The following is a 26093-nucleotide window of genomic DNA, read 5'->3' as shown; positions in this document are numbered from 1 at the left end:
TTAGTGCTGATGGTTTCTCAGACAAATTTATAGTCTACTGCTAATTATTATTATTATTATTATTATTATTATTATTATTATTATTTGGGGTAACTATTTTTATAATTATTACATTTTATAATGTATATAAAGCAGAGAGAACTATTACAACAACATCTAATGGGGAAATGGTTTTTCAATTGGTAAACATTTGTAATCTGCTTTGCCCCCCCCCCTAAGTCCTTTTCTTCTGTCGTTAAAAGATTCATCAGCACAGAAGACTGACGAGAGCCCAATCTCATTACGGTTCAGAGGAAGAGAAAAAAAAGAGGAAGATCTTAGCACGAAAAGTAAGCAGCACTGGAATCTAAGATTAATCATAATAGTTCTCTCAGAATGGGAAAATAGTGTATATGCGATCATCCCATTTCGAACTGTCTTCCTTGACAGGAAAGCAGGATATAAATGGGAGGAGCAGCAATATGTTAGGCAGCTGTTCATCCCTGTTTAAAAACTTTATTAATAAATATAATGGGGAAATAGTTGTATTTATTAATAACGTTTTAAAACAGGGATGGCTAGCTGCCTAACACATTGTTTATCTCATTTATATATATATATCTTCTGCCTAAGAAGATAGTGTTTTGGAATCATTCCATTTCTGTACTTGCAACATCTCTGAAATAGAAGCTAGAGCTAGAATAAGAAGTTTTAGCTATACTGAAATTTCCTGGCTAAGGGGATTTCAACCCAGCTGTTCCTGATCCAAGTCTAACATTTTGTACACTACCTCACAATGCGGTAACTTGTGGTACATCTGTACCAACTCTGTGTGGGTGGTTGTAGAGTTGGGTCTGTGTCAAAAGACTTTGATGTGCATACTACCCTCAAAAGATCATAATGGGACTGACTGGCGGGAGACAAACACAGGCTGAAATCTACCCTGCACAAAGGACCACACTACTGGTTCAAAATGGCACATTTCTAAGCCAGATAATCATTGCTTCTCGAGGTAGTTTCTCGTGGGGAAAATCTAAACCGGTGAGGGGAAGGTTCCGCTCATTTAAAGGACGTTGTTCTCCTCCGTCAGCACATTGAGTTAGTCAGAGGAATGGCCCCAGCTAACGCAACGAGAAACGAATATTCCAGTTCCAGGTCTCAACACTGCCTTTTGAAACTGATGTCATGTTTTGACGATAGTAGTGAGCTCCAGTTGCCACTGTGCACTGAAGCTGTACCTGCGGTATTCCGAAAGGTGGTAATTGGTGAGGACTTGGGCACCCTGTGTAAATGCTCTTGACCCCTGCAGTCAAGATTTGTCAGCCAGCGCTGCTGCCTGTCATGCAATCGCCATGCTAATTCTCATGGGGCTAACGCGTGTGAAATGCCACAGGCCTGTTTGAAACTAGGAAAAAGAGTTGTGAAACAGCAGTTAGCTAACCACTTGTGAACTGTTGAATCTCTTCCTTTTTGTGCCTGCAGAAGTCTAAACGCTCGTCCTTTGAGAGTGGAGAGGAACAAACAATGAAATACAGCAACTCTAACAATTCAGGTAACTAACTACACCCAGGGGTCAGCAAGCTTTTTCAGCAGGGGGCCGGTCCACTGTCCCTCAGACCTTGTGGGGGGCCAGAGTATATTTTGGAAAGAAAAAAAAATGAACAAATTCCTATGCCCCACAAATAACCCAGAGATGCATTTACATATGTAAAAACACCAGGCAGGCCCCACAAATAACCGAGAGATGCATTTTCAATAAAAGGACACATTCTACTCATGTAAAAACACCAGGCAGGCCCCACAAATAACCGAGAGATGCATTTTAAATAAAAGGACACATTCTACTCATGTAAAAACACACTGATTCCTGGACCGTCTGTGGGCCAGATTTAGAAGGTGATTGGGCCGGATCCAGCCCCCTGGCCTTATTTTGCCAACCATGAACTAGACCAACCCTTGTTGTGACATATGAGGCACTGGAGGAAGATTTTTCCCTGCAGAGTCTAATGAAGTGTGTGTACAATTTTGACAATGCCGTTGCTGCAAGGTTGTCAGACCTCGATCTGTGAGCTAGGGGGACGTTTTCTGGGATAGTGACTTGCAGTGCTCAGTGTCTCCTTTTTAAGCCATTTTCTATACCTGCACAAGGATTGGCACACAGTAGGACTGGCATACACTTGCCCTGGCTGTGGCAGCTCTTTGTGGCAGCAGCCCTTTGCTTAGGGTGAGCCTGGCTAATACACTGAGACCAGAAGCTGGAAAATGCACATCATCTCAGTGTGAATTCACCAACATTTCCCTTCTGCTTCTAGCAATTGATTTTCCAGGAAGGGGATGAAAGCTGCCTCCATGAGAAGGGCAATAGGCCTTTGATACACATTCCAAGCAGAGCATTTTTTTTTAAAGAGAGATATGTGTTTATTAAGTTTTTAAACATAACAACACCCAAACAAGGCTTAAACAATAAAGAACAACTATATAGAGCAGGCATCCCCAAACTGCGGCCCTCCAGATGTTTTGGCCTACAACTCCCATGATCCCTAGCTAACAGGACCAGTGGTCAGGGATCATGGGAATTGTAGTCCAAAACATCTGGAGGGCCGAAGTCTGAGAATGCCTGAAATAGAGCATGGTATTCCCCTTAGAATAAAATTAACAGAAAGTTCTGCATACTTCTACAGGCATCGTAATAAAATAGATTCCACCAAGGGACATTTTGGAATCAATAAGGTAGCCTCGCCACATAGAGACGTGTGTTGCTGCACAGCACTTAGCAACCCAAATTAGATTGTGCGCAGAGGGTACATGAAGAAACCCATTGGTGTTTGTTGCTTTAAAAACAGACAAGCCTGAAATTGAGCAATAGGAAGCTGTGGGTTTGATCCGAGCAGTGGCTGGGAGGTAGACTGTGCTCCCCAGTGGGCTGTTCTTCAAAATGAAATTGGCCTTGTGTCTTCTTCCCAGTGTGTGGGAAAGAAGCTGTGGCACAGGGGTTTGATCAGACAATAGACCTGTGGAACAGGAGTTAAATACACACAGGCACACTCTGATCTGATCTGATCTGATCCATAGCCACTGCTGGTGCATTTCTCTCTCTAAAAAACAAACCCAGCACTGGGAGACTTTTTTTTCCCAACTCCCACATATCCCCTAGTTTAGCCCTCAAGGATTTTTTTAGTGCTAGTCATTCATTACTACCCAGAACTTTTTCATGGTGTTTAATTTTGTTTATTCATGACCAGGTGCCAACAACATCCGCTGACCTGACAAAACCCACCTGCAAATCCCCTTGTATTTAGCTAAGAGTAGAGTTGCTAAAGTTTCTTGCTGGCATTTTAATTCCCCTCCAGGCAAGTTTGCACTAGTTGATCAGTGCTCCTAAGGATAGAATTAGTCTCTCCGAAACAGACAGAATAGTGAAATTTGTGCAGCAGGGCTTGCCCTTCTCTGTTGCAAACTGCATTGCGTGACCCACCACAGAACACCCTGGCCTTGTTTGCATCTCACCCACTCATTATTCTGCCTACTTCCTCAGCTTATCTACAACGCCAAACTATATCATGTTAAATGCATCTTTGCGTTCAGTGTGATTTATTTAAAACAAAAACAAAACAAAATAGCTGCCGGTGCGGGTCTTTGTTTAAAAGTCAGGACTGTGACAGGTGCGGAGAAGTTTAATTCTTTTGCTTCGTGACAAAAAAACCTTGCCCCACTCCCCACCCCTGCCTGCTATTTTGTTTTGGAAGGAAAGGAAAACTCTCATTGGCGCTAATAGAAGCTTTCCTCCTGTTACTAATAGTAGTTTGAGGGGAGGTGGGGTTTTCATATGGACTGTGGCAGAAAATGAAACAGTTAAATTCCCCTTCCCCTCCTGCTGTGGTCCTGATCTTGAGTGTAGCCCACTGTATCTGCTGCTTGGGCTTTGTAAAAAAAAAAAGTCACATTAAATGCATCTCCGCATTTAACGTGTAATGTGCAGTTGGCCCAGTCCCCTCCCTGTCTGTGTGTAGGTTTGCTGCTTATTTCAGCAAGCCTCATTTTAAGCAGTGAAATGGATTTTGAAACTGCAGCTTTTTAGCAACTCTGGATGTTTCTTATTCAGCAGGCTCTGGGGCGAGTTCACCTCTGACATCACCTTCTTCCCCTGTTCCACCTTGCACAGCAGGTGAGTTACAGAGTCGACGCGCTGCCTGCCCATCTCTCTCTTGGGTTTTGTTGCCGAGCAGAAGAATGACTAATTTTGCTCTTTATGAGACAGGAAAAAATACCACTTGCCTTGAAATGCATCTTCATAGCTTCTTGATTCTGCCTTGTAACCATAGGAGAGAGTTCAGATTTTTGTGTCTCTTCTTTGAATCTGGCAGACTGTTTTCAGCCTTCTTGTTTTATCGGCATAAACGAGAATTACTCGATAACTACGTGCTTCATAGTTTGTACTTCCTTTAATCCTGCTTGCCTGGCCCCTTTGCTGATGCGAAATCTAAGCTATTCCTAGCCCATTGAGATGACTTCATTTAAGCACCGAAGCAGAATAGTCTGTATAAGATATATTCATATGTTCAGGTTAATGCCTCCCTGTTTTCCAGTGTGGTGGGTTCTTCTGTCTGCCTTCTTTAGTGCACTTTTCATTCCTGTTTGTTCAAGTTTTCCTCTGACCAGTTTTAGGATTTTTGCAGGCTTCAGTCAAAGCTCCCTGAGTGGGTTTCTTTCACATGGAAGGGGCAGGAATGGAAATCTGAGAAGTCTTTTGTGCTGTCTCTAAACTACTTGGATCCACCATATGTTTGGGTGTTTGCCAGTGCTCCACGACCAACCGTCTCACTACATGTCTATGTGTCACCCCTTTGCACCTTTTAACAGTTTGAAAAAGTACTCCCAATTTCAGATGACAAGACATACACATTGCTAGGCATCCTGAGTGGTGCGTTTTCTTAATAGAATAATACAAATTGGCATTTATTTATTTTTTTAAAAAACCTGATTGAGCAGCTGATAACTCAACGGTGTATGTGGTGGATGAAACAGCCATGTGAGTGGTTTAAACTCTGTGTTTTCCATTGGAACAATTTCCACCAGAGTACACAATAAATGCATATTGTGTGTTTGTGTGGTGGGTGGCAGCTCAGAAGCGAAATGACTTAAAGGATTTCCTTACTCCTGGTTGGATACATTATTCCTTGATTTATTTAGATAGCGGCAGATGTTGATCGTCACACAAACCTCTGTGGTTCTAGGCCTTTGGTAGCTTTAATTTGGGCACAGTTGCTTGCTTGTTTTGATACTTTGTTGTGAGCTTACCAAATCCATATACAGTTTAGTAGCTGAATTAACCTATATTGTAGCTTGGAAGGCAGTGGACCATTTCAGGTTCATTTTCTAGTGATGTTTTCCACACAAGACAAATGGGTTTTGAAAATGTATTTCGAGATTGCTTAGATTCTGGGGACAGGATTGTGAAAAAGATACCTTGTCTAAAGCGACCTACTATCCACAGTGCTTGACATATGGGAGTCCTTAGTTCAATAGACCACATAAATGCCTTGCAGCAAACTAGAGGTTTGATCCTTAGCTCCTGAAGTTAAATATTCCTAGGTAACAGGTCTGCAAGATGCCTTTTTCTAAGGGCTCAAAAAATTGCTGCCAAGCAGAGTAGGCAATACAGGCTAGAGGAGTGAATTGTATGACACTATAAAGCAGCTCCAGTCTCTGAAGTCCTTCAAAAGGAAAAAAAAATAGAATGTTTTTGTATGTGATGTATGTACTATGATCTGGACGTTTTGTTATCTCTGGGTATTTCATTCCACACCAGTGGTTCTCAAACCTTCCCTCCCTGCCTATGGACCACATGAAAACTGCTGAGGGTCTTGGTAGACCACTGAATGATTTTTCTGCATGTTGTTAGCAATTGCAAGCCACTCTGTTAGATGCTATATGATATATTTTTTTCATTGAATCAATATTAAACTTCTTAATTATAGCCTTGCATTGATTCAGCTGCTAATCCTTTCCACTCCTTGCAAGCATTTCCTCCCAATATCACTTCTGGCCCACCTAACTCACCCTCTGGGTTGATCACTAGGTTCTAAGAGTAACAGAGGTTCACCGCTGTTTCTGCTGCTGTCACTCTTCACAGACAGGTTGCGAACCACCTAAATGAAGCTTGCAGACAGGGAACCCCTGTTTTAAGCCATAGAAAAACATGCCAGCAGGCCAGTTTGTGTGACCATTGTGTTCATAACTGTATTTAATAATGGATGTCTGTATCTCCTTATTGTTGAATAGCCCTCTTAACATCAGAATACTGACTGTTTGTGCTCTTTTTCCTGTCTCCTTTCTTTCTCTCTCTCTCTTTCCTTTCCGCTGTCTTCAATAGAGCATGCGCCATTTTGAACGTGAATTCTTGGTAAAGTAATCTGATGTTGATGTTTAAAGATGTTTAGGGGGCAAAAATCCCAAAATGGAAAGCATTATTCACAAGTTATTGTGGTGAACTGCGCGTTAAAAACAAACCAAAACACTATTTGCCATCTCTCTTCAGCTTTTAGCTGGATGATTGCTTTTTAAACATTTTTTCTTTATAATCTCCAAACCACAGTATCAATGTCTCTATGAAAATATTGCTGAAAGGGCAAAGAGGTACTCTTTGCTGTTAGCAGTTAAGAAAAGAATATTTTCCTTTGCAGCCTTTTGAAATATGTATTAAAGGGGGACACTCAAGGAATTGTAAGGGAAGGAGGCATGAAGGAAAATAAGAACTGGCCTCTGAAGGACACACACACACACACACACACACACACACACACACACACACACCCCACAAATGACAAGCACAAGAGTGGGTGAATTGCAAGAGGCAGTCCAGTATATTTTGGTGCTAGCAGAACCCCCCAAAATGTATCCCCATGATGGTAAAAGTGTTACCTAAATTGAAATAAATTTGTGAGCCAATGTAGACAGGTAGGCAGACAGGTGAAATGCTTTGGCCAAGTTCAAATCACCTCTCAGCCATGAGACTTGCTAGTTGACCTTGAATCTTAGTTGACCTTGAATCTTATCTTAGTTGACCTTGAATCTTATCTTAGTTGACCTTGAATCACTATCTACAGTTCTAGGAGGGATTGCAGGCAGTAATCAGTTGCCCTTCAATGGTAGCATGAATGATGTCACATGAGAGTGGGCTGCTCATGTTTTTGCAGCCAGCAAGCTGACACTATAAGACTGAGCAGCCCCTTAGTGCTGTGGGGATATTCTGTAGCACAAGGATGGGGAATCTGGTCCTACAGAAGTTGTTGAGCTTAAGCCTGAACAGCTGGCTTTATTGACAATACAGATGGAAAAAGACACAGTAGCCTTGTTTTTTTAAGCTAGGTGCTTTGGCTTCAGTTGGCTGTAATTACCGTATTTACTCGAATGTCATGCACACATTTTATGGCCAAATTACATCGCGAAAATTAGGGTGCACATTAGATTTGATGACGCATTTACATTCGCCAGCAAATGCTTTATTGGTTTAAAAGTTTTGAAAATTGAGGTACGTGTTAGATTTGATGGCGCATTAGATTCGTGTAAATGTGGTAATCTTTCATGGTGGAATGGCGGGGGGGGGGAAGGAATCTGCAAATTATTGGATGCAAACTAGAAAGATAAAAAACATCATTAGGTTCTTTTATCATCCTCTTTGATGCTAGGGAGTGTGGCTAGTTTGCCCTTCCGTTTTAGTCCTATAATTTATAACTGGGCAAATTCTAATAAGCAGTTAATGCTTTAGTTCAGGCATCCCCAAACTCGGCCCTCCAGATGTTTTGCGACTACAATTCTCATCATCCCTGACCACTGGTCCTGTTAGCTAGGGATCATGGGAGTTGTAGTCCCAAAACATCTGGAGGGCCGAGTTTGGGGGTGCCTGCCTTAGTTAGCAGATGTAGATAGAATTGGCTAAAGATCGCCGTTTCATCAAATAGTTGTTTGTTAAATCATAACGGTGCATTTGGGCAAATGCTTGATTTTCGGGAGTTTAGTGGAACAGAAATTCTGCTGAACGTACCAGACCTCCTAGCCAGTATTATGATTCCTTTGCTTTTGCCAGTCAACATATTCTTCCAAGTGAAATACTGCTTAATAAAAAAAAAGGAGGAACAGCAAATGGCAACATCGGCAGATTTAACAGATTGAGCAATTAGTCTGCTCATATGAGTAGTGTGTAAAAGAACAAGGGAGGAAATTCTAGGAATTCAAGTGGAGAGTTCTATGAGTGATGGTTCGTATTGCCTGAGTGATGTAATTCCTCCACATGGAGGAAAGCATTTCTGCTGTAGAAGTTGGGTGTTTATGCTTTTGAGAGAGAGTGGGGAGGGGAGTGGTCTTTGCACCTTCTTAAATGGATATTATGGCTGCTTTTGACACTGGTGCAGCAAGACCCCACTCAGAATTCCCTAGTGAAACAGAAGTCGGGAGTAAAGTCGGCAGCGAGAATTAGCAGTATTTAATTCTAACAGACACGCAAGCTGGAAGAAGAATGTTTGGATCACCCCACTCCATCCCGTTTGCTATCTGAAAAGACAAATCAAGGCCAGAGAGTCTCTAACTGGAATTATTATTTTTTCCAAAATTATGTTCAGTGAAGCAACATAAGTACCCCGTGTAAAAGTCCAAGTCCAAGACACTGAGGGTAGTGACTTTGTGAATTCCTAAGTGTAGAAAGCTGTCATTCATTGGACTGTTGACATTTTCATCTGCCACTGTAATTGCAAGCAATGCGCCTTGGCACCTGCGCTCAGCATCCTTTTGCTTTTGATCTTTTGTTCCTAAGCATCCTGCAACTAATTTTGCATTCTCAGTTGGTTCTTATTGTTGGTGCATTTTTACCTATATGTATCTAGCTTTTTCTACCACCTCCTTTCACTTGGTTGTTTGGTTGAACGTTACTCGTCTTCACAACCTTCAGTGTTTAGATGTCTCAGGGATGGTTGAAAGACAAACCTGTATGTGCTTGTTTAGGATGCTGTTGTTTTTGCCGCTTGATCATGCTCAGTTGGTGGCATGCTGTCTTTTCTTCCTTTGTCACTTTGCCATGCATTTTTCGCCATGCTGTATATTTTCTTTCCTGCAGCCTTCTTTGGTTCTTTCTGAGCTCGCTCCCTCCTGCCCCCAAAGCATTAAACTGATTATCAACAGAATCATAGCATTTAGAAATACAGTCATAGCTCGTGTTGCGTCCGCTGCGGGTTGCGTTCTTCGTGTTGCGAATGCGGCGGACCCGGAAGTGTTTACTTCTGGGTTCCGCCGCGCGCGCATGCGCAGAAGCGCTCTATCGCACTTTTGTGCATGCGCGAAACCTCCGCTCGGGTTGAGGACTTTTCGGGGCGCAGACGGCACCCCGGAACAGTTTAGAGTCCACAACCCGAGGTACCACTGTATTGTTGCTGGAAGTAAGTGTTTCAAAGGGGTTTCTCTATGAAGAATTTGAAACCAGATCCCTCGCTGCCATAAGCATGTCAAAGATGGTGGCTACATGTGGCTTATCTGGTTTTAAGCTGATGTGCCGTGAAGTAGGGACCGCCAGGCTGGCTTTTGTCTCCTGAAAGGAGCGGGAGGATGAAAAAGCGACTGCACCTGAGAGAAGGACCTTAATACAGTGCTGCTTCTCCATGCCTGCCGTCATAAGCAGCAGCTCTGCCAACACTTTAGGCAGGATTTGGGTTCTGAGGGTTGTTGCGGTGCAAATGTACACAGGGCGTACAAGGTTGCCAGCAGCTGCGTTGGGTGTGGAAAGTTGATCTTGGCTTGCAGGCTACCTCTAACCTGCTAAAGCCTTTACACTCGCCCTCTGCACTTGCCTAGGGGTTACCTGCTCTGTGGGAAAGGACTTCAGCTGCCAGGATGTTCTGTCCACCTGTAGGCTAGTTTGGTTACCTTTATTTTCCCATGTCCATAAAAAACCTGGCTTTTCAAATATCTTTTATTCTGACAATCATAATATTTGATAAATTATTTTATTATGTACATGGAGAAGATAAGGGCAATCCGCCAAATGTGTGGTTGCTAGGAGGACCTGGTCTATCTCCTTTAGGAATTCCTGAAAACACTTAGTATCAAGCAAACTCAAAAGTCTTCCACATGCATTCTTCTCTTTAACCAGCAGTAGGTTGGGGCACAAATGCTGGAGAGCAGCCCCACGTGAGCTCTTTTGCCATTCAACCCTTATATGGCAGTGGTGGGAAACCTGTGGCCTTACAGATGTTGAGTTTCCAACTCCTTATCAGCCCAGCCAGCGGGGCCAATGCTCAGGGATGATAACTGTAGCCCAACCACATCTGGAGGGCCACAGGCTCCTCACCCCTGCTGTGTGGGTTTTCTCCATAGTATCAAGCTACTAAGAGGATACAATGACTTTTGTCTTTCAAGCCAGTGATAACAATGAAGTCCTGGATAGGTACTAGTGCAGGCACCTATCAAAAATAACATTTTGTTGTTTGTAATTGTGCCCTTCCCAGGGTGCCATTTTGCATTTCTAGATATGCTGGCCTGGTGCCTATACCCAAAGTATATTTTGGGGGGCGCATAGCAGGTACTTATACCCCATTTTCCAGAGAGAATTGTAGCTACGGCAGCCTCTTAGCTCTGTTACGGCACTCTGTTCCTCTTATCCTGGAAGAGCTAATCCTGAAGTTGTTACTGCTGTGCTTGTCAGGGATAATGTATAACGTAGGAGGAAATGCCTATCACCACGTTCCTGTTTTGCACCGTCAACCAAAATGCCATTGTGTGCAATGCACATAAGGACCCTGTGCCTATCTAAGCAAGACTTGCAACAGTGGTCCTTACCTTAGCTGCGCATGAGAAGCGGGCACCAGCTTTCACTCGGCATTCATGTAAATTCAAAGAGTTACTGAGTTAGGTGGTGGTCCGTTTGAGGTAGATGTTCCTTGCAATGCTGCTCTACTTGGCGTCTAGAAGTAACGTTTGGAAGGCCAGTTGTCTTGCTTTGTACAAGCTGAGCCAAAGCTGCTTGGCTGCGTCCCACAAGCTATGGTCTACAGGCCAGCTTTTATGCTTAAGAACTGGACCTGGAATGATAATTCTTTCCTCCTCCAGTTTACTTGTCCACATGAACATGGATTGCAAGGACCATAAAACATCTTAAGTGTGACTTGCTTGTCCTGCCTGCCTTTTCAATCTATTCTCATCCTTCTCCTGTATGCCTGTATTCTTGTCCATTTTTAAATTATTATTATTTAACCTGAAATCATCTTGGCTTTTTTTCTTATTTTGCATGCTTTCCTGCCATACTCTTTTCTTTTGTACATTGGGCAGTTTTCGCAGATGTGTCCTTTTATCCAGCAGTATCTTGCTTTAATGGGTTTCGGCTTCTGACTGTGTGTTACGTCTAATATCTTCCCAGCAGCAGGCGCCTCGACAATTCCTTCGCCGCCGCCGCCGCCGCCGCCAGCAGCTCCCCCTCCTCCTCCTAATTTGGATGTGGCAAAGCAGCCTGACCTGCGGCCTGCAAACAGCACAAGCCGGGGCGCCTTACTCAGCTCCATTCAGAATTTCCAGAAAGGAGGTCTGAAGAAAACAGAAACCTTTGACTACAGTGCTCCTAGAATCAGCTGAAACTGTTCATACCAACCCAGCTTGGGGTATTCCTTGTGTTCTAGGAACAAATCTTAAATAACTATTTGATATAGCCACTGCCTGGTGGCGTCTTGTTTTACAGCTGCTTGTTTAGAGCCATTTCAAGCTCCTCCCCACTCCGCCCCCCTTAGCACAATCTCTTAACTGAGTAGCAGTACCGTTTTCGGAGGGTGAAGTGTCCGGTTTAAAGGAACCTTCCTTCTTTTGGGGGGGATCTTGTTTTGGGTATGTTGTATTCCTTCTAATAGAATAAAAATAGCTCGACAACAGCAGTTCATTTTCTGAGACCTGCTTCTGAAAGTTTAAAACCCCGTACATCAAGATTCGATGCATTGAATTAGCTTTAATTATGCTAAACATTCACTCAGTCTGAAAGTTAACACTGGTGAGAGATTTAAGGCTTGGTCTCCCTTTCTTCTCTGCTCTGTAAAGTCCTGAGCATTGCTCTTAATACTGTTGGAATACCTGTTAACCTAAGATGGCTCTGCTTTAAAAGAGGAGTAATTCAAGCAAGTAGGTTTTGTAATGAGGTTGTGTTACACTTAAATTGGGAGTTGCAGGGCATTTCCATCGAACCAAAATTTACAGCAATGTGAGATGTGTTGTTGAAGTGGGTGTTAACAAAAGAGCTCCATAATTTAAATGTTAGTGAAAAGATGCCCTTCTTGATTTGCTCAAACTCTTAAATTGCACTTTAAAGGATTATCGGTAGATTTTTAAAGTCGAGTATACACCAGTGTTTGTTACTATGCAGAGTGTCATTGTGTATAAGATTTCATGTAACCTATTATATTATTCAGTCATATTTTTATTAAAATAAATGTTAATGGAATTTCAACAATGCTGGGAGGGGAACACACTTTAATGTAAATTACCACCTCCGTGGTGAAAAATATGAATGCCTTGAAGCTTTAAAATTCCATTTATCTACATGGTTTTGGCAGAGATACTTTGCAGCACCTTCTGCCTTACATTAATATGTACTAATTTCTGAAAGAAGACAATTCAGCCTGTATCAAATGTTTCCTCAAAGAAAGTCTGCTTCCATTTTGGACTATTTCTCATCAGAAAGATACTTTCCTCTCCCCTTTTTTGTTAATGTACTTTATTTCCAAGCCTTGTAAGTTACAAAACGAGCAGAAGCAGCAAGAGACTGTTCCTCAGACACTAGAGCTGCTAATCGGAGCAAGCCTGATCACCATGTACAATGATACACAGAACACTTCATCTTGCAACAAGAGTTCTTTAGAGAATTACAATTATTACAATTTAAGGCCATCTGCATCTCCCTTGGGAAGGAAGTACATGCCTTGCAACAGACAACGTAGCTATTGCTCTTCCCCTGCCAGAGGCCTATATCCTATACAAAGCCAGCTATGTATACAATCGCTTGCAATATACATTCCACAAACTTTTTTTTTTTAAACTCCAGAAGAACAACATCCACATACAGCATACACAGAACTAGATATTTAGCGTTTTCTTCACTGCAAGAATTATATCTTTTACTTGAGGTATGCAGTTTTCCTCCAAGATCTTTGCATAAGGCATGGGAACATCGGCCCCGGTGACACGCACAACGGGTGCGTCAAGGTGGTTGAAAGCAGGACCTGAAAGCAGAAAGGTTCATCTCTCAAAAGCTGAAGGAATCTCAGTCAGTACAAACTTAAGATGGGGTGGGTAGGCAGCATAGTCAATGGCTGGGGTGATACAGGTTACAGACCACACTGACAACTGCCTCTAGCTTAGAAAAAGGGCTATGAGGAGGCAGTGAACCTGCCTAAGAAAAAGTACCTATTCTTGCTTTTCAGCAGCAGGTAAAGGCAGCAGCAAGCTCAAAGATCATGTAGGTTTCATTTATAGCCCACCTTTCCTCCAAGCAGCTCAAGGTGGCACATAGAAAGTTGTAGGTAGAAGAACAGGAGATGCTTTTTCCACACGGTTTGTGGAATAGCCTACCTGCAATCTATAATGCAATAAACTCCATTGGGTTTGTACATAGGGTTTTATAAAGCCGTCGGTTCATCAATGATCTATTCTAAGATCATCTAAGAATACATTTTCCTTTTAAGTGGGAGAGACGGCTGCTGCTACTACAAATAGGATGGTCCTGCGTTGCAGCAGACTAAATAATTGTACTTTGTGCAAAGAATCGGAGCAAATTCAAGGACCTAAACTTGGGATAGGGAGCCTGTGGCCCTCGAACTTGCCATCAGCCTCCGTCAGCATGAAGACTGGTCACAGATAATGCAGTCCAGTCCCACCTGGGAGACTAGAGGTTCCAAACTGCTGATCTAATCTCTAGCTTCCCAAGAAAATAGCAACGTATTTTAAGAAGGTCAGACACGAGATAATCCCAAATACCTTCCATTATCCTGGCACAAATTTCAGCTCCTACCCCAAACTGGGGCCAGCCACCTTCCACTGTTACAAGATGATTTGTCTTCTTAACACTGGATTCAATAGCTTCAATATCCATTGGCCTAATGGTGCGGAGGTTTATAACCTGGAGAGAGATTAGAGCAGGCTTTAGATAATTTCTGATTAACTTCAGCTTAATCTGAGCAGAAAGCAAATTATGAAAAATAAGCAAGCGCATAAAAACTGAGCCACCACCTGTCTAATAACAAAAGCCCTGATGGATCAAGCCAAAGGCCCGTCTAATCCAGCATCCTGTTCTCATAGTGGCCAATCGGGACACAAATGCAACAGTGCTCTACCTATTTGCCATTCCCATCAACTGGTATTCTCAAATCTTGGACACTATGTAAGTCAACTGGTTGATTAAATCTGTACATATTTGCACATAGGGGACCCTCATCCCCCTTAAGACAGCACCTGTGATCTGCAGTTTTTAATAAGGACCTATGTGGAAAAATAACTTTTAAAAAGATGTATTACCTGATTAAAACGGTGCCCCAAATTGAAAGTTTTATCAAGTAATTCACTGCTCAGTGGCACTGTGCCAGGTTCAAGCCCCTGTGACCTCTTGTTAGAAAGGGGGGGGGGAGAGATTTTGGTCTGTAGGGCCAAGAATAGACCTGAATTCTTAGATAGCTGGTGGAGGTCATAGTAGACAACAACTGACTTGAGATAAGGCAGCTTCATATAGTGAATTGGTATAATTTATACATATCAGATTTAGGGAGGCTTTTAATGTTTAGTAGATTATTGTATTTTGGTTTTTTTTGGAAGCTGCCCAGAGTGGCTGGGGAAACCCAGCCAGATGGGCGGGGTATAAATAATATATTATTATTATTATTATCATCATCATCATCATCAGATAGTTCAGCTTCTCAGTGCAAAGTCTGGATTTGACACAACCCTTCTCCAACTCCTGCAAGATGAATTGAAATCCAAGCAATCACTCTCTTCTACTGCCTGTAGCTAACTTGCCCCAGCTCTGCAAAGTTCACTGAAAAACCGCCAAGAAAATAGTGGAACCAAACTGTATGAAGTAACTAACAGAACATTCCAATGCCACAACTTTGTTAGCTGTAGAGTAGGTGCTTCAGAGGGTTTCTTCACTGTGGATTGTAATCTCATGGAGTGACAAAACACACACACACCTCACAGTCCACCCCGTCTTTAGCAAGGACAGCAGCTGCTTCCAGACAGTGGCCAACGGGTCGTGAATGAGACACTAAGGTAATGTGGGTTCCTGAAACACACAGGCTGGTGAGGATTGAGAATTACAACGTCGTTAACTTTAGCATGCAGATACATTCTTAAAACCAGAAGATTATCTAGCAGTCGCCACCCGGTCAACTTCTTTTAACCTCTTAAACCAAACAGCTTATGACCCTTTAGAGACTGGTGAATGATTACAGCCATTTATCAGCATGCAATGATGCACTTTAAAAACCTTATTCCAGCAAGATATAAAAAAATTATCCAAACCAGGTCAAAATGGTAATTACTGCAGCCTTTACTAATTAATGGGATGAGTTGCATAAAGAGTTATGTCTTTTCGGGCCTTTTTAAAAGCTACAAGGACAGATACCCCATCTGATGTCCTGTAGAATTGTTTACAGGTAGGTAGCCGTGTTGGTCTGGGTCGAAGTAAAATAAAAAAATTCCTTCAGTAGCACCTTAAAGACCAACTAAGTTTTTATTTTGGTATGAGCTATCGTGTGCATGCACACTTCTTCAGATACAGTGAAATAGGAGTCCCCAGGCACTTACAGAAAGAGGATGTCAGAACTTAGTTGGTCTTTAAGGTGCTACTGAAGGAATTTTTTTATTTTACTGTAGAATTGTGTTCTGCAATAGTGGAGTAGCCACTGAAAAAGCCCTCATTCATATTAGTGCCAAGTAAGGTCAGAACACAGTGCTCTTTATTACTGTTAAACTTGAGATATCCAAGCACTCGTGTACTTATTGAGAGCAAGGAAAAGTAGAATTCAAAAAAGCTAGTTTACTAGGCAAAATAAATATTTGCCATTCTGTGGCTTTTGAACCTTCTAAAACAAAAGGGTGGATGGGGGAAAGCAATGAATGACAGAAGGAAACCAAGACCCTGACAGGCCACCCCACCCCCCAACAAATCTGCAAACCGTGGAATTTACAAATCCAGAGAAAGCTGCTGGGCAGAGGGTTGGGCTTACAATGTGGAGTGAGTGATCATCCTACAGTGCTATAGGCAAGGAAGAGCTACACCACCGTCCCCTCAAAAAAGGCATAATACCTTCTAAAACCAATGCAACTTCTGGGTGGTCTTTTGTGTAGTGAGAAAACAAAAAGCATTCTCACTGAACCCCAATGTATAGAGAAACACACACTTTCACAGAGAAGAACTGGTAATTTCAAATACATAAAATATTAGGAATTAATGGATATGCATCTGGGATGGGAAGAATGCTGGGTAGCTTTGCACATAAAAAGGTGGTGCTGCAAGCAAAAGAAACACATTTTAAGAATAAAGCACAGTGTTTCTCTGATAGATACATTAAAAGAACACAGCAGGGTCTTGCCTTGTTTAGTAAAAACAGCTAGTTTTGCTTACCTTGCTTTTCTACCTTCGCCTTTCCGATAGGAACAACAAAGTCCTTTGATAGGACTTCCTCCGACAAGTCAAAGGCCACACCGTACATCAACTCGTTTTCCAACATTACAACTAGAAAGGCAATATAAATAACAGGTACATGTGAACTATATGATGCATTTCTTCAAATCTCTGGTGAGCCATAGTAATTAATTTTGTAGTCAAAGACTCCTAAGACATGTCAGAAGAGAACACCCCCACATTCCAAGTTTGGTACTATGGAGAAGGGATTGGGTCTTGATCCAGCAGGTACAACATGCCAAGGGAGAACTTGTCCTGGCTCAAGCAGCCTGTGCTGATGCCAGAAATGTGGCCTGTGGTGGCAAGGCACACAGCATAAAATATGCAAGTATTTTGACATCATCCATTATGCGGCACACACCAATTTGAAATATCCAAGTGGAAGTTAAGGATGTGTGCATGGGGAAATGACCCAGCTCACTCTCCAATACCAACTTTATGCAGTCATCTGACCCACATCAGCTGATAAAAGCATGAATTGATAGCACGAACAGCCACAAATTTAGGAGAGAAAAAAAGAACTGGGCTCGACTCATCTAGTTCAAATAGGGCTTTCAAAAAAAACAACCAGCCAAGCGAAGCTTTATTCCAAATTGAAGTTGGCCAAAGGAGCTAAAATTCTGTAGTTCTTAGTAGTCTGAGCTCATCATCCACTGTTATTTGTTTTTAACCCTTTGGAATAAATGTAGAATGCTTCAAAAATGTTGAGGGAGCATCTGCTCAAAGTTTAAAGCCAGAGCAGTGTTAGATTAGTACATGGGAATGCCTATGTCACCAGACATCATTCTTCATCATTCTATGGGACCGCCTCTCCTGGATGCCCTGCGGAGGACCTTAAGGTCCACACATAACAACATTTTGGAGATCCCGAGCCATAAGGTGGTTAGATTGGCCTCAACTAGGGCTAGGGCCTTTTCAGTACTGGCCCCGACTTGGTGGAACGCTCTCTCACAGGAGACCAGAGCGCTGCGGGATTTGACATCTTTCCGCGGAGCCTGCAAGACGGAGCTGTTCCGCCTGGCCTTTGGCCTGGACCCAGTCTGACCCCTATGTTATCCTCCCTTATGGTTTTGATTCGGGCCATTTTAAAATGAGGCTGCATTTAATTTTTTTAAATTTAAATTGTATTTTAACCTGTATTTTAATTAATTGTTTTTCTTTCTTTTACGTTTTATTGTAATTTTATTGATGTCAGCCACCCTGAGCCCAGTTTTGACTGGGGAGGGCGTGGTTTGAATAAAATATTATTATTATTATTATTATTATTATTATTATTATTATTATTATTCACCTTTCTCTGTTGGAACCTAGCCTCCTGTACCTGAAGTCCTAATCCATGAGCCGCACTGCTGGAGGGGACTGGAATCCAATGGACATCCCAGTCCGATGGCCTCCAATGTGCGGGCCCTGCTGCTGCGGAGACCCCCACTACAATCATGGAAAGCCTGGTGAAGGGAAGTGCTATCACTAGTGCTGTGCTGTTTAGGCAGCAGCCAACAGGAAGCCCTCAATTTCAGAGGCAGAGCTGGGCCAACCACGGACCCACTGGATCCTATGCTGGTCCAACTCCAGAGCTGGCACAGTACAAGACAAAACCCAAATAGGTAAACACAAGACCAAGAACCACCGCCCCTGCCTTGGCTAGTGTTAGTGGAGTCTCCTTCTTTGGAGGTCTTTAAGCAGAGGCTTGACAGGCATATGTTCAAGAATGCTTTGATAGTGTTTCCTGCTTGGCAGGGGGTTGGACTGGATGGCCCTTGTGGTCTCTTCCAGCTCTAGGATTCTATGTGTCAGAGCTTCAGTTATGACTGCTGTGTTCTGTCCTGCTGCTCTCCCGGAAGAGCTAGGATTGCTGTATCTAAGGGTATTGTCCCTTCCCTCCACTACCGCTACGAAATCATAATTCTGACCAAACCCCAAACATAGCATTTAAATGAACATACTCTATTTTGGTATGTTCTGGCCTGCAGAATGATAAAACTGGCTGAGATCCAAAGAACTGATGAGGCTTACTTACATCAGCAGCACACATGAGCCCAATCTAAGTTTAACTCCCCACAGTTTCTAAAGTAGTTTGATATGCTCCATGGGAGACTTCTGTTTATGAAAGGTACTTCTAGAGTTACCATGGAACTTGCTGCACAACTCTTTAGATCCTGGTCATGATTTTTTTTATTTTTTTTGAAGGGGGAAAAGAGAGCTGAAGATTTACAGTCATACCTCGGTTTAAGTGCGCTTCGGTTTGAGTACTTTCAGTTTAAGTACTCCGCGGACCCATCGGGAAACGGATTAATCCACGTTCCATTACTTTCAACGGGAAAATTTGCTTCAGGTTAAGTACGGACTTCCAGAACCAATTACACTCATACTTCGGGTTAAGTACACTTCAGGTTGAGCACTCTGTGGACCTGTCTGGAACGGATTAATCCACTTTCCATTACTTTCAATGGAAAAGTTTGCTTCAGGTTAAGTACGCTTCAGTTTAAGTACTCCACGGACCGTCTGGAACGGATTAATCCACTTTCCATTACTTTCAAGGGGAAAGTTCACTTCAGGTTAAGTACGCTTCAGTTTAAGTACTCCACGGACCGTCTGGAACAGATTAATCCACTTTCCATTACTTTCAAGGGGAAAGTTCGCTTCAGATTAAGTACGCTTCAGATTAAGTACAGACTTCCGGAACCAACTGTGTACTTAAACTGAGGTATCACTGTATTTCCAAATGTAACATCTGCAGCTCACACTCACTTCAGCTCAAGCTGAATGCTAGCTCGACTTGAAGGAACACTAATAGAAGAACAATTCCTCTAAAAAGGAGGAATTATTTTGTTCATTTGCTACCTTTGTATACAACATTGTAGCCATAATGGTTTCCAAGGCAAAACACACAGCTTTATAGTTAAGAACAACCCGCGTGTTAAAACAAGTGCAAAAGGAAACCATCCAAAAATGTTTCCTTAATCTAGTATCTGAAAGGATACCCAAACTGTTTTCTTCTCCTCCTAGAAAGGGAATGAAAGACTGCACACTACACCAGCTAAATCTCGGACATTCAACATGATGCAGACGCCACAAATTAGATTTGTCTCTGACACCCAGTGCCCTGCGTAAAATGTTTAATGCAGGTAATAACCCAATAAGCTAACACTTTAGCATTACACCTGCACTGACATCTTGCCTTCATTTACCTGGATTATCATCCCGGATTGCGGCTTTAAGGAGACCTCTTGCATCCTCCGAATTCCAGGGGCTGACTACTTTCAGTCCAGGGCAGTGCCCATACCAGGACGCAAAACACTGGGAATGCTGGGCTGCAACACCTGCCGAGGCTCCGTTTGGGCCCCTGAAGACAATAGGGACAGGTACCAAACCTGAAGACATGTAGTAGGTTTTGGCAGCTGAGTTTATAATCTGATCAATAGCTTGCATGGAGAAGTTGAAGGTCATGAATTCACAAACAGGTCTCAAACCAGCCTGTTAAGACGAAGTAGCTATGTTAATAGCCATTCCCAAGTTGCTTTTTAAAAGATTAATTAATGGCACTATTTTGTATTTAAGAAGCTTTTTTTAAAATACACATATGGAAGGTACATACCATGGCAGCTCCTACAGCAATTCCAGTAAAGCCCATCTGGGGGGGGGGGGGGAGGAAGAACAAAGTGTGACGAAAACTAAAATTTAAATCATAACTATCTGAAAATATATTTCATGAAAACTAGGTGACTTATTGCACTTTTTTTGGATCAAATACTAAAATAGAAAAATTAAAATGTATTATGAATTCATACCTCTGATATAGGAGTATCTATTATCCTCTTATCACCATATTTCTTCCAAAGTCCTCTGCTAATCTATAGGTTTAAAAAAGAGGGTTATGGTATTGCTATTTATAACTTTTTAAGAAAAGCACTGATTATGCTGCCCTTCTAATTACTGCATTGTCTTCTTACCTTGTATGCCCCATCATACTGGGCAACTTCCTCCCCCAGCAGAAAAACCTTCTCATCCCTCTCTAACTCCTCATCCAAGGCCTGGTTTAAAGCATCACGGACAGTCACCTATTAATGAAAAGACATATTTACGTCACAATCCACAAACCATTTCTCTTTGCTATTAGGAACCTTGAGCTTTTTGGAAGAAAGGTAGGATATGATTTTTTTTTAATTACATTAGAGTAACCCCACCATAATCAAGGAGGAAAGTTGATTGGAAACTTCCATGGCTGAAAGCAAATGAATGTTTCAGGCTAACTTACGATCTCATGAAAGGAGTGGGAAAAGTTAGGGTTAGGGTCACATTGAGCTCCAGGCTAGATCCTGACAGCAGTTACTGGAGATGCCTGTTGACACCAAGTCAATTCTAAAGGACAATTCTAAACAACCAGGTAGATTTCCTTTGACTAATCTGTCAGCAAAAAGAGATCATTGAGCGATTTAAATATCAAATTAAAGCCATCCCTTATAGATCAAGGAATATATTTTTGTAAAACTTTGTTTTCTTTACAAATTTCAGCCCATGGCCATGTCAGCAGTAGCAATGCTTAACAGAGACCTCTGTCGCACCACATGGGATGTGGCTTGGATGGTGCAGAAATGTGCCTCTATCCAGCCCCCGAGGGTCTCCTGGTCTTTGCCTCCAGAGTGATGCCAGCAGGCCTATTCTGCCTGCTGGTGCTTGCTCAGTATCGTCTACTTTCACTGGCAGTGACTCCTCTCAAGAGCCCTCACCTGTCAATGAACTCTGAGCAATCGATTAATCTGAGCATGGATGTGGGTGCTCGCTTTGTGACAGCTGCATGGCCGGCTTTAGGAAATTCAAACTGAAGGCTAACTGATGGGTTGTTTTGCCCCTTGAGACATGTTAACATTTTTGCACGCTACACCAATATGGTTACGAGATAGGAGAAGACTGAATTTGTACACGAGTGCACATTAAATTCATAAACAGATAGGGACACAATATGGAAACAGCAATAGAGCTTCCTAGAAAAAGAGATTTGTGAATACAAGGACATGCATACCCCTTTCCCACCACCATTTCTCTCTTCTTTTTCCTATGTATTTTTTCAAAACCTGCACCAAATATGCTCCCACTCAATTCTCTACTTCCAGCACAAGACTCCAAAACCTCATCCCCACACCTGGGCTACATAGGCTGCAATCCTACAAACCTTCCTGTTGAACTGAATGATATCTACCTCTGAGCAGCCATGGACAAAATTGTCCATAGTATCAGAAGAAGAAAAAACCCTGTAAATCTGCCCTCTGCTCTGAAACCCACATTTCTAGAAATAATGAACACCGAGGAGAACAAAAGAAAATCACGTAAAATAATCACAGTCTTCAAAGGTTTACAATCTATATTATTATTTATTATAAAATAAAACTATCTGTAATATTAACATTCCCTGTGTCTGCTCCCAGACTTTGGAACTCCCTTCCTAGAGAAATTAGGCTGGTGGAGAGTGGCTGGGGAAACCCTGCCAGATGGGCGGGGTATAAATAAACCATTATTAATTATTAATTACTATATTACTACATTATTATTATTATTATTATTATTATTATTATTATTATTGCTATTACTGCAATAAAGAGAAGGGATGTGAGAGAAGTGTTCAAACTTTCGCCAGTAACTTCAATAGTATCTACCGGGGCGGGAAGAAGAGTACGTCAGAGAGCGTGCAGTCGTAAAAGGGGCAACAGTGTCTCTTGAGCAGGTGCAGAGTGCCCTTTTCTGCCTTTCAAGGCGAGGATGCCAAGGCGCCCCCGGGAGAAAGAGGACCTTCCGTTTCAAGTGCTAAAGCAGAGAGTGGGGCGGAGGGAAGGCGACGCATAAACAAATATATAATAATAATTCTGTCCGGCTACAGAAAGGGATGCGACCTCTGCTTTGCTGCAGCAGCAACTGCTCCGCTTTCAGAGATCTATAACCTTGCCCCGAAGGTCGCCTCAGTCCCCGCTCCCTCATGAGCACCCGTACCTGAGCAGCGGCAGCCGCAGAGCCGTGGAACCGCCGCCGCGGAAGTCCGGCGAAGCGCCCGGCCGCCACCCGCTGCGAGCAGCGTACCAGACCCCACAGTGGCCCCACTGCCGCCGCCGCCATCTTGGATGTGCCCTCAACCCTGTGCGAGTCTCAGCGTAACCCTTACGCCGCACGCCCTAGGCCCGCCTCGTACGCCGCCGCCGCCGCCTAGCAACGAGAAAGCAGCACGGGGCAGGGGTGGGCTTTTCCGTGACGCTTCTTCGTGCCTCACTTCCGCCATGAGTCGAGAATTCTCGCGCCCATTGGCTAGACTCGGTAAGGGTAAGGCCGAGGCGGGCCCTGCCGTTTGATGGACGGCTCGTTGCGTCAATCCGTGTGCTTCATGGGTGACGTTGGTAGCAGCTTCATTAAGCCCGGGTCAGGGCTTGGCTGTCAAATGTCTTAGGGAGGGAAGGGGGTGCATTTCGTTCCACCCACCTGGCTAGGAACTAATTAACTGAGAAGCCTTGTTTATTTATCACATCTATATCCCGTCTTTACTCCCAGGGAGGCCAAGTAGAGTACATAGTTCTTTCCCCTCCCATTTTAAATAAATAATTAATATAAATAATAATAATAAATATTATTATTATTATTATTATTATTATTTTATCCTCACAACAACCCTTGGGGTAGTTTAAGTTGAGAGATTGTGACTGGCCCAAGGTCGCTCCCAGCGAGCTTCATGCCTGAGGGAAGGGATTTGAATCCTGGTCTCTCAAGCCCTGGTCTAGTAACCACTGCACCACAGTGGCTGCCTGAAAGCCTTTGAAGTATCTGAAATCTCTTCCACTGATACAGCTTGCCTGTGTCTGCAAAAGTTTTGATGCGACCCTATTACAGGACCCTGGCATTGGGGGTAGTTTCCATGTATTTAAGTAGGTTATATATGTGTGTGTGTGAATGGGTGGTTTATGAGAGACCCAGAACAGACTAAAGGCCACACATTTCTTCACTGTTGGTTACCACAAGATGTAGCGATGGCCACAAACTTGAGTGGCTTTAAGGGATTAGATAAATGAGGATATGGTCATCAATAGCTGTAGCTTCCAGAGTCAGGGGCAACATGCATCTTCTGAACACCATTTGCTGTGGGAGAAGGTCCTTGTGTCCTGCTGTGGGTTTCCCCATAGACAAGCAGTTAGTCACTGTAAGAAGAGGGTGTTGGATGAGAAGGGCCTTTGGTCTGATCCAGCAGGCTCTTTGTATGGGACAGGATACAAGCCAAAAGCTGGAACGGAACAAAACCAGACCCAACAACCCCTTGGTAAAACAGCTGGATGTGTTAAGAGACATTTTAGATTTCCGCACATTACTGCCCTTCATCTGAAGATCAGACTAGTTTACACTTGAGAATGACAGAATGATACAACTGAAACTGCCTCTGTACAGTATTATACTTTTATTAATACCCTCACACACCTACTTCCAAGGACAACATTACAACTAAGTAAGACGGGAATGATGTGTTAAACTACAATATTTCTACAGAACCCACATTACGTTGTTCTTTTCAGGCAATCAATGGTGTTGCTAGAAAACAGCAAAACTTCTAAAGAAGCCAAACCAGCCCAGTTCACCAGTCAAAAGACTAGATACACTGCACAAAATTCACATCCCAGTAATTGTTTCACATCTTCCGAGGCGTGGGTGGGCTGTAGTTGACACTTCACAAGAAAAAACATGAGAAAAATTAAAATAAATATGCTGGTAAGGAAAGTCTTCTTTTTCTGTCTTTGATTTTTTTCTAAACCAGAAACCCCACATTTTAAAAATACCTTTCAAAGTACTCATTAAAGGAATCAAATGGGGGGAAACAGCATGTTCCATGGGAATCCACAAGCAACTATTCATAAAAAAATCCAACCATACAAAGAGTCAACAACAATGTAGAAGATTTGAAGAACTGAATACTTGTAACTATCATAGGTTTCCTAGCAGAACTATCCTGCAGACTGTTCAACATTACATCAGGATGGATCATTCATGCACCTGTCAATTCAAAAGGCCTCTCCGGTTGGTGGAAGGCTCTCTGCTGGGCCGTTGCTTGGTGACTTCTTATGCCAGGAGCCACCTTATGCTGTCTGTTCAGAGTGACACCCTCACATTCTCAAGTAGTTTCTCTTTAGGCACAGAAGGAAGCTTGCTGCAATCCTGTGCACAGCCATTTTGGGACTAACTCCAACTGAACACAGGGGACTTACTTCTATGTAAAAATGCATGCGAGTGGGCTGTGGACCTTTGAAAACAGTGGGACTATGCAGAAAGATAAATCTGAGCACCAATTAAGATGCCAGAAGAAGAGAGCTTTCAGACAGTGAAAATGTAGTTAGTACATTTTGAAGCAATTGAATGAAAAAACACGTCATAGGACTTAATACCTAACCTTTTTCTATAAGAGTTTACCGTGAGACCCAATAAATTATCATGAGCTTAAATAACTGAGTGGGTCAATCTTGAGGCTGGCTGGTTCTCTCTCTCTCTTTCTTTCTTTCTTGGAAATGTATGTTAGAATTTTGCATTATTCAGTCAAAAGGAGCAGTGACTTCATTTGTATCTTTTGAATTTGGCTTGAAAGGGGGAAGGAATGGAAGCGGAAAGCAGCTGAAATAACTTTTTTTAAGGCATTCAAATAGCTAATGATTAGATTATTCTAAGTGGGCTCATTAGCACAGCTAATAGTCAAGTGCAATTTGTACATATTGTGAACACGTAATACTCGAAGAGCAAATTACAATGACCTTATTGGAGAGGTTATTAGCTAAATATAAAATCACATGTTAACTAAAATTATAGATGCCATTCACTGTGTATTTGAAAATGATACACAAAATAGGCATGGGCAGATTGAAGGCTTGTAGGATCTACTTTTCCCCATCTCTTTTCCCCCTGGGCTGGAGTGGGGCCCATTGCCAATTTGTGGCAGAGTCAGCTATTTATTTATTTAGAGCACTTGTCCCCTATTCCTTAGGAAAAAAAAAAAGTTCTCAGAGTGGCTCACATACAACCAACTTAAACAAGACAGTCCCTGCCCACAGGCTTACAACCAATAAAAAAAAATCCCCATTACACAAAAGGGGAAAGGGATAGGGAGAGAAAACAATACTCAGACAATCCTTAAGTAATTGTTTTTATAACAACAAACTTGCATAGTTCAGGGGTAAGGAGCTGGACTTTCAGCAAAACTGATGGAATGAGGCCTGCTTTCCATCTCTCCCACTTGTGGAAATATATACTGTATATTACAAGTTACATCTGAGTTACTACAAATCAGTGCGGAGTCTGTGCGACAAAATGGTTAACATTCCAAATCAGGGCCAGAGAGCCTAGGCTTCAAATTCCTACTCAGACGTGAAGCTCAGTGGGTGATATCCGGAGAGTCTCTTATCTC

At 42.6% G+C, this 26093-nt stretch overlaps 2 protein-coding genes across 11 annotated transcripts in view; one reads left to right on the top strand and one right to left on the bottom strand.

Moving 5' to 3' along the window:
- PXK (PX domain containing serine/threonine kinase like) overlaps nt 1-12454 on the top strand; it is a 49243-nt gene extending 36789 nt beyond the window's left edge. For 4 of the 10 annotated variants that reach the window (XM_088662627.1, XM_060271280.2, XM_088662630.1 and 1 more), the window contains 4 exons: nt 243-329; nt 1462-1531; nt 4082-4144; nt 11384-12454. In XM_088662627.1, coding sequence (XP_088518753.1) covers nt 243-329; nt 1462-1531; nt 4082-4144; nt 11384-11592 — 429 coding nt within the window. In that variant the 3' untranslated portion in view covers nt 11593-12454. Of the gene's footprint in view, nt 1-242; nt 330-1461; nt 1532-4081; nt 4145-11380 lie in introns of all 10 variants that reach the window. The other 6 variants (XM_088662626.1, XM_060271279.2, XM_088662629.1 and 3 more) reach the window with 3 other exon arrangements.
- Nucleotides 12455-12842: 388 nt separating this feature from the next.
- PDHB (pyruvate dehydrogenase E1 subunit beta) lies at nt 12843-22792 on the bottom strand. Its single transcript, XM_035104996.3, has 9 exons — nt 22661-22792; nt 20629-20736; nt 20467-20529; nt 20274-20309; nt 19867-20152; nt 16619-16729; nt 15183-15274; nt 13978-14119; nt 12843-13223 (listed from the first exon to the last, which is right to left on the bottom strand). The coding sequence occupies exons 1-9, from the start codon at nt 22781-22783 to the stop codon at nt 13078-13080; spliced, it is 1107 nt and encodes a 368-aa protein (XP_034960887.1). The 5' UTR covers nt 22784-22792; the 3' UTR covers nt 12843-13077.
- Nucleotides 22793-26093: the final 3301 nt, after the last annotated feature.

The sequence above is a fragment of the Zootoca vivipara genome, chromosome 2, assembly GCF_965207765.1.
Source record: "Zootoca vivipara chromosome 2, rZooViv2.hap1.1, whole genome shotgun sequence".
Taxonomy (NCBI): Eukaryota; Metazoa; Chordata; class Lepidosauria; order Squamata; family Lacertidae; genus Zootoca; species Zootoca vivipara.
The sequence above is the reverse complement of the archived record's forward strand: the minus strand, read 5'-3'. Positions and strand labels throughout refer to the sequence as shown.

Excerpts from the sequence above, each read along its gene's own strand:
- PDHB (XM_035104996.3), bottom strand. The coding sequence starts at position 22,783 with ATGGCGGCGGCGGCAGTGGGGCCACTGTGGGGTCTGGTACGCTGCTCG. Across the intron at positions 20,737-22,660 it reads CTGCGGCTGCCGCTGCTCAG|GTGACTGTCCGTGATGCTTT; the intron begins GTACGGGTGCTC and ends TTTCATTAATAG. Across the intron at positions 16,730-19,866 it reads AATCCGGGATGATAATCCAG|TTGTAATGTTGGAAAACGAG; the intron begins GTAAATGAAGGC and ends TTGCCTTTCTAG.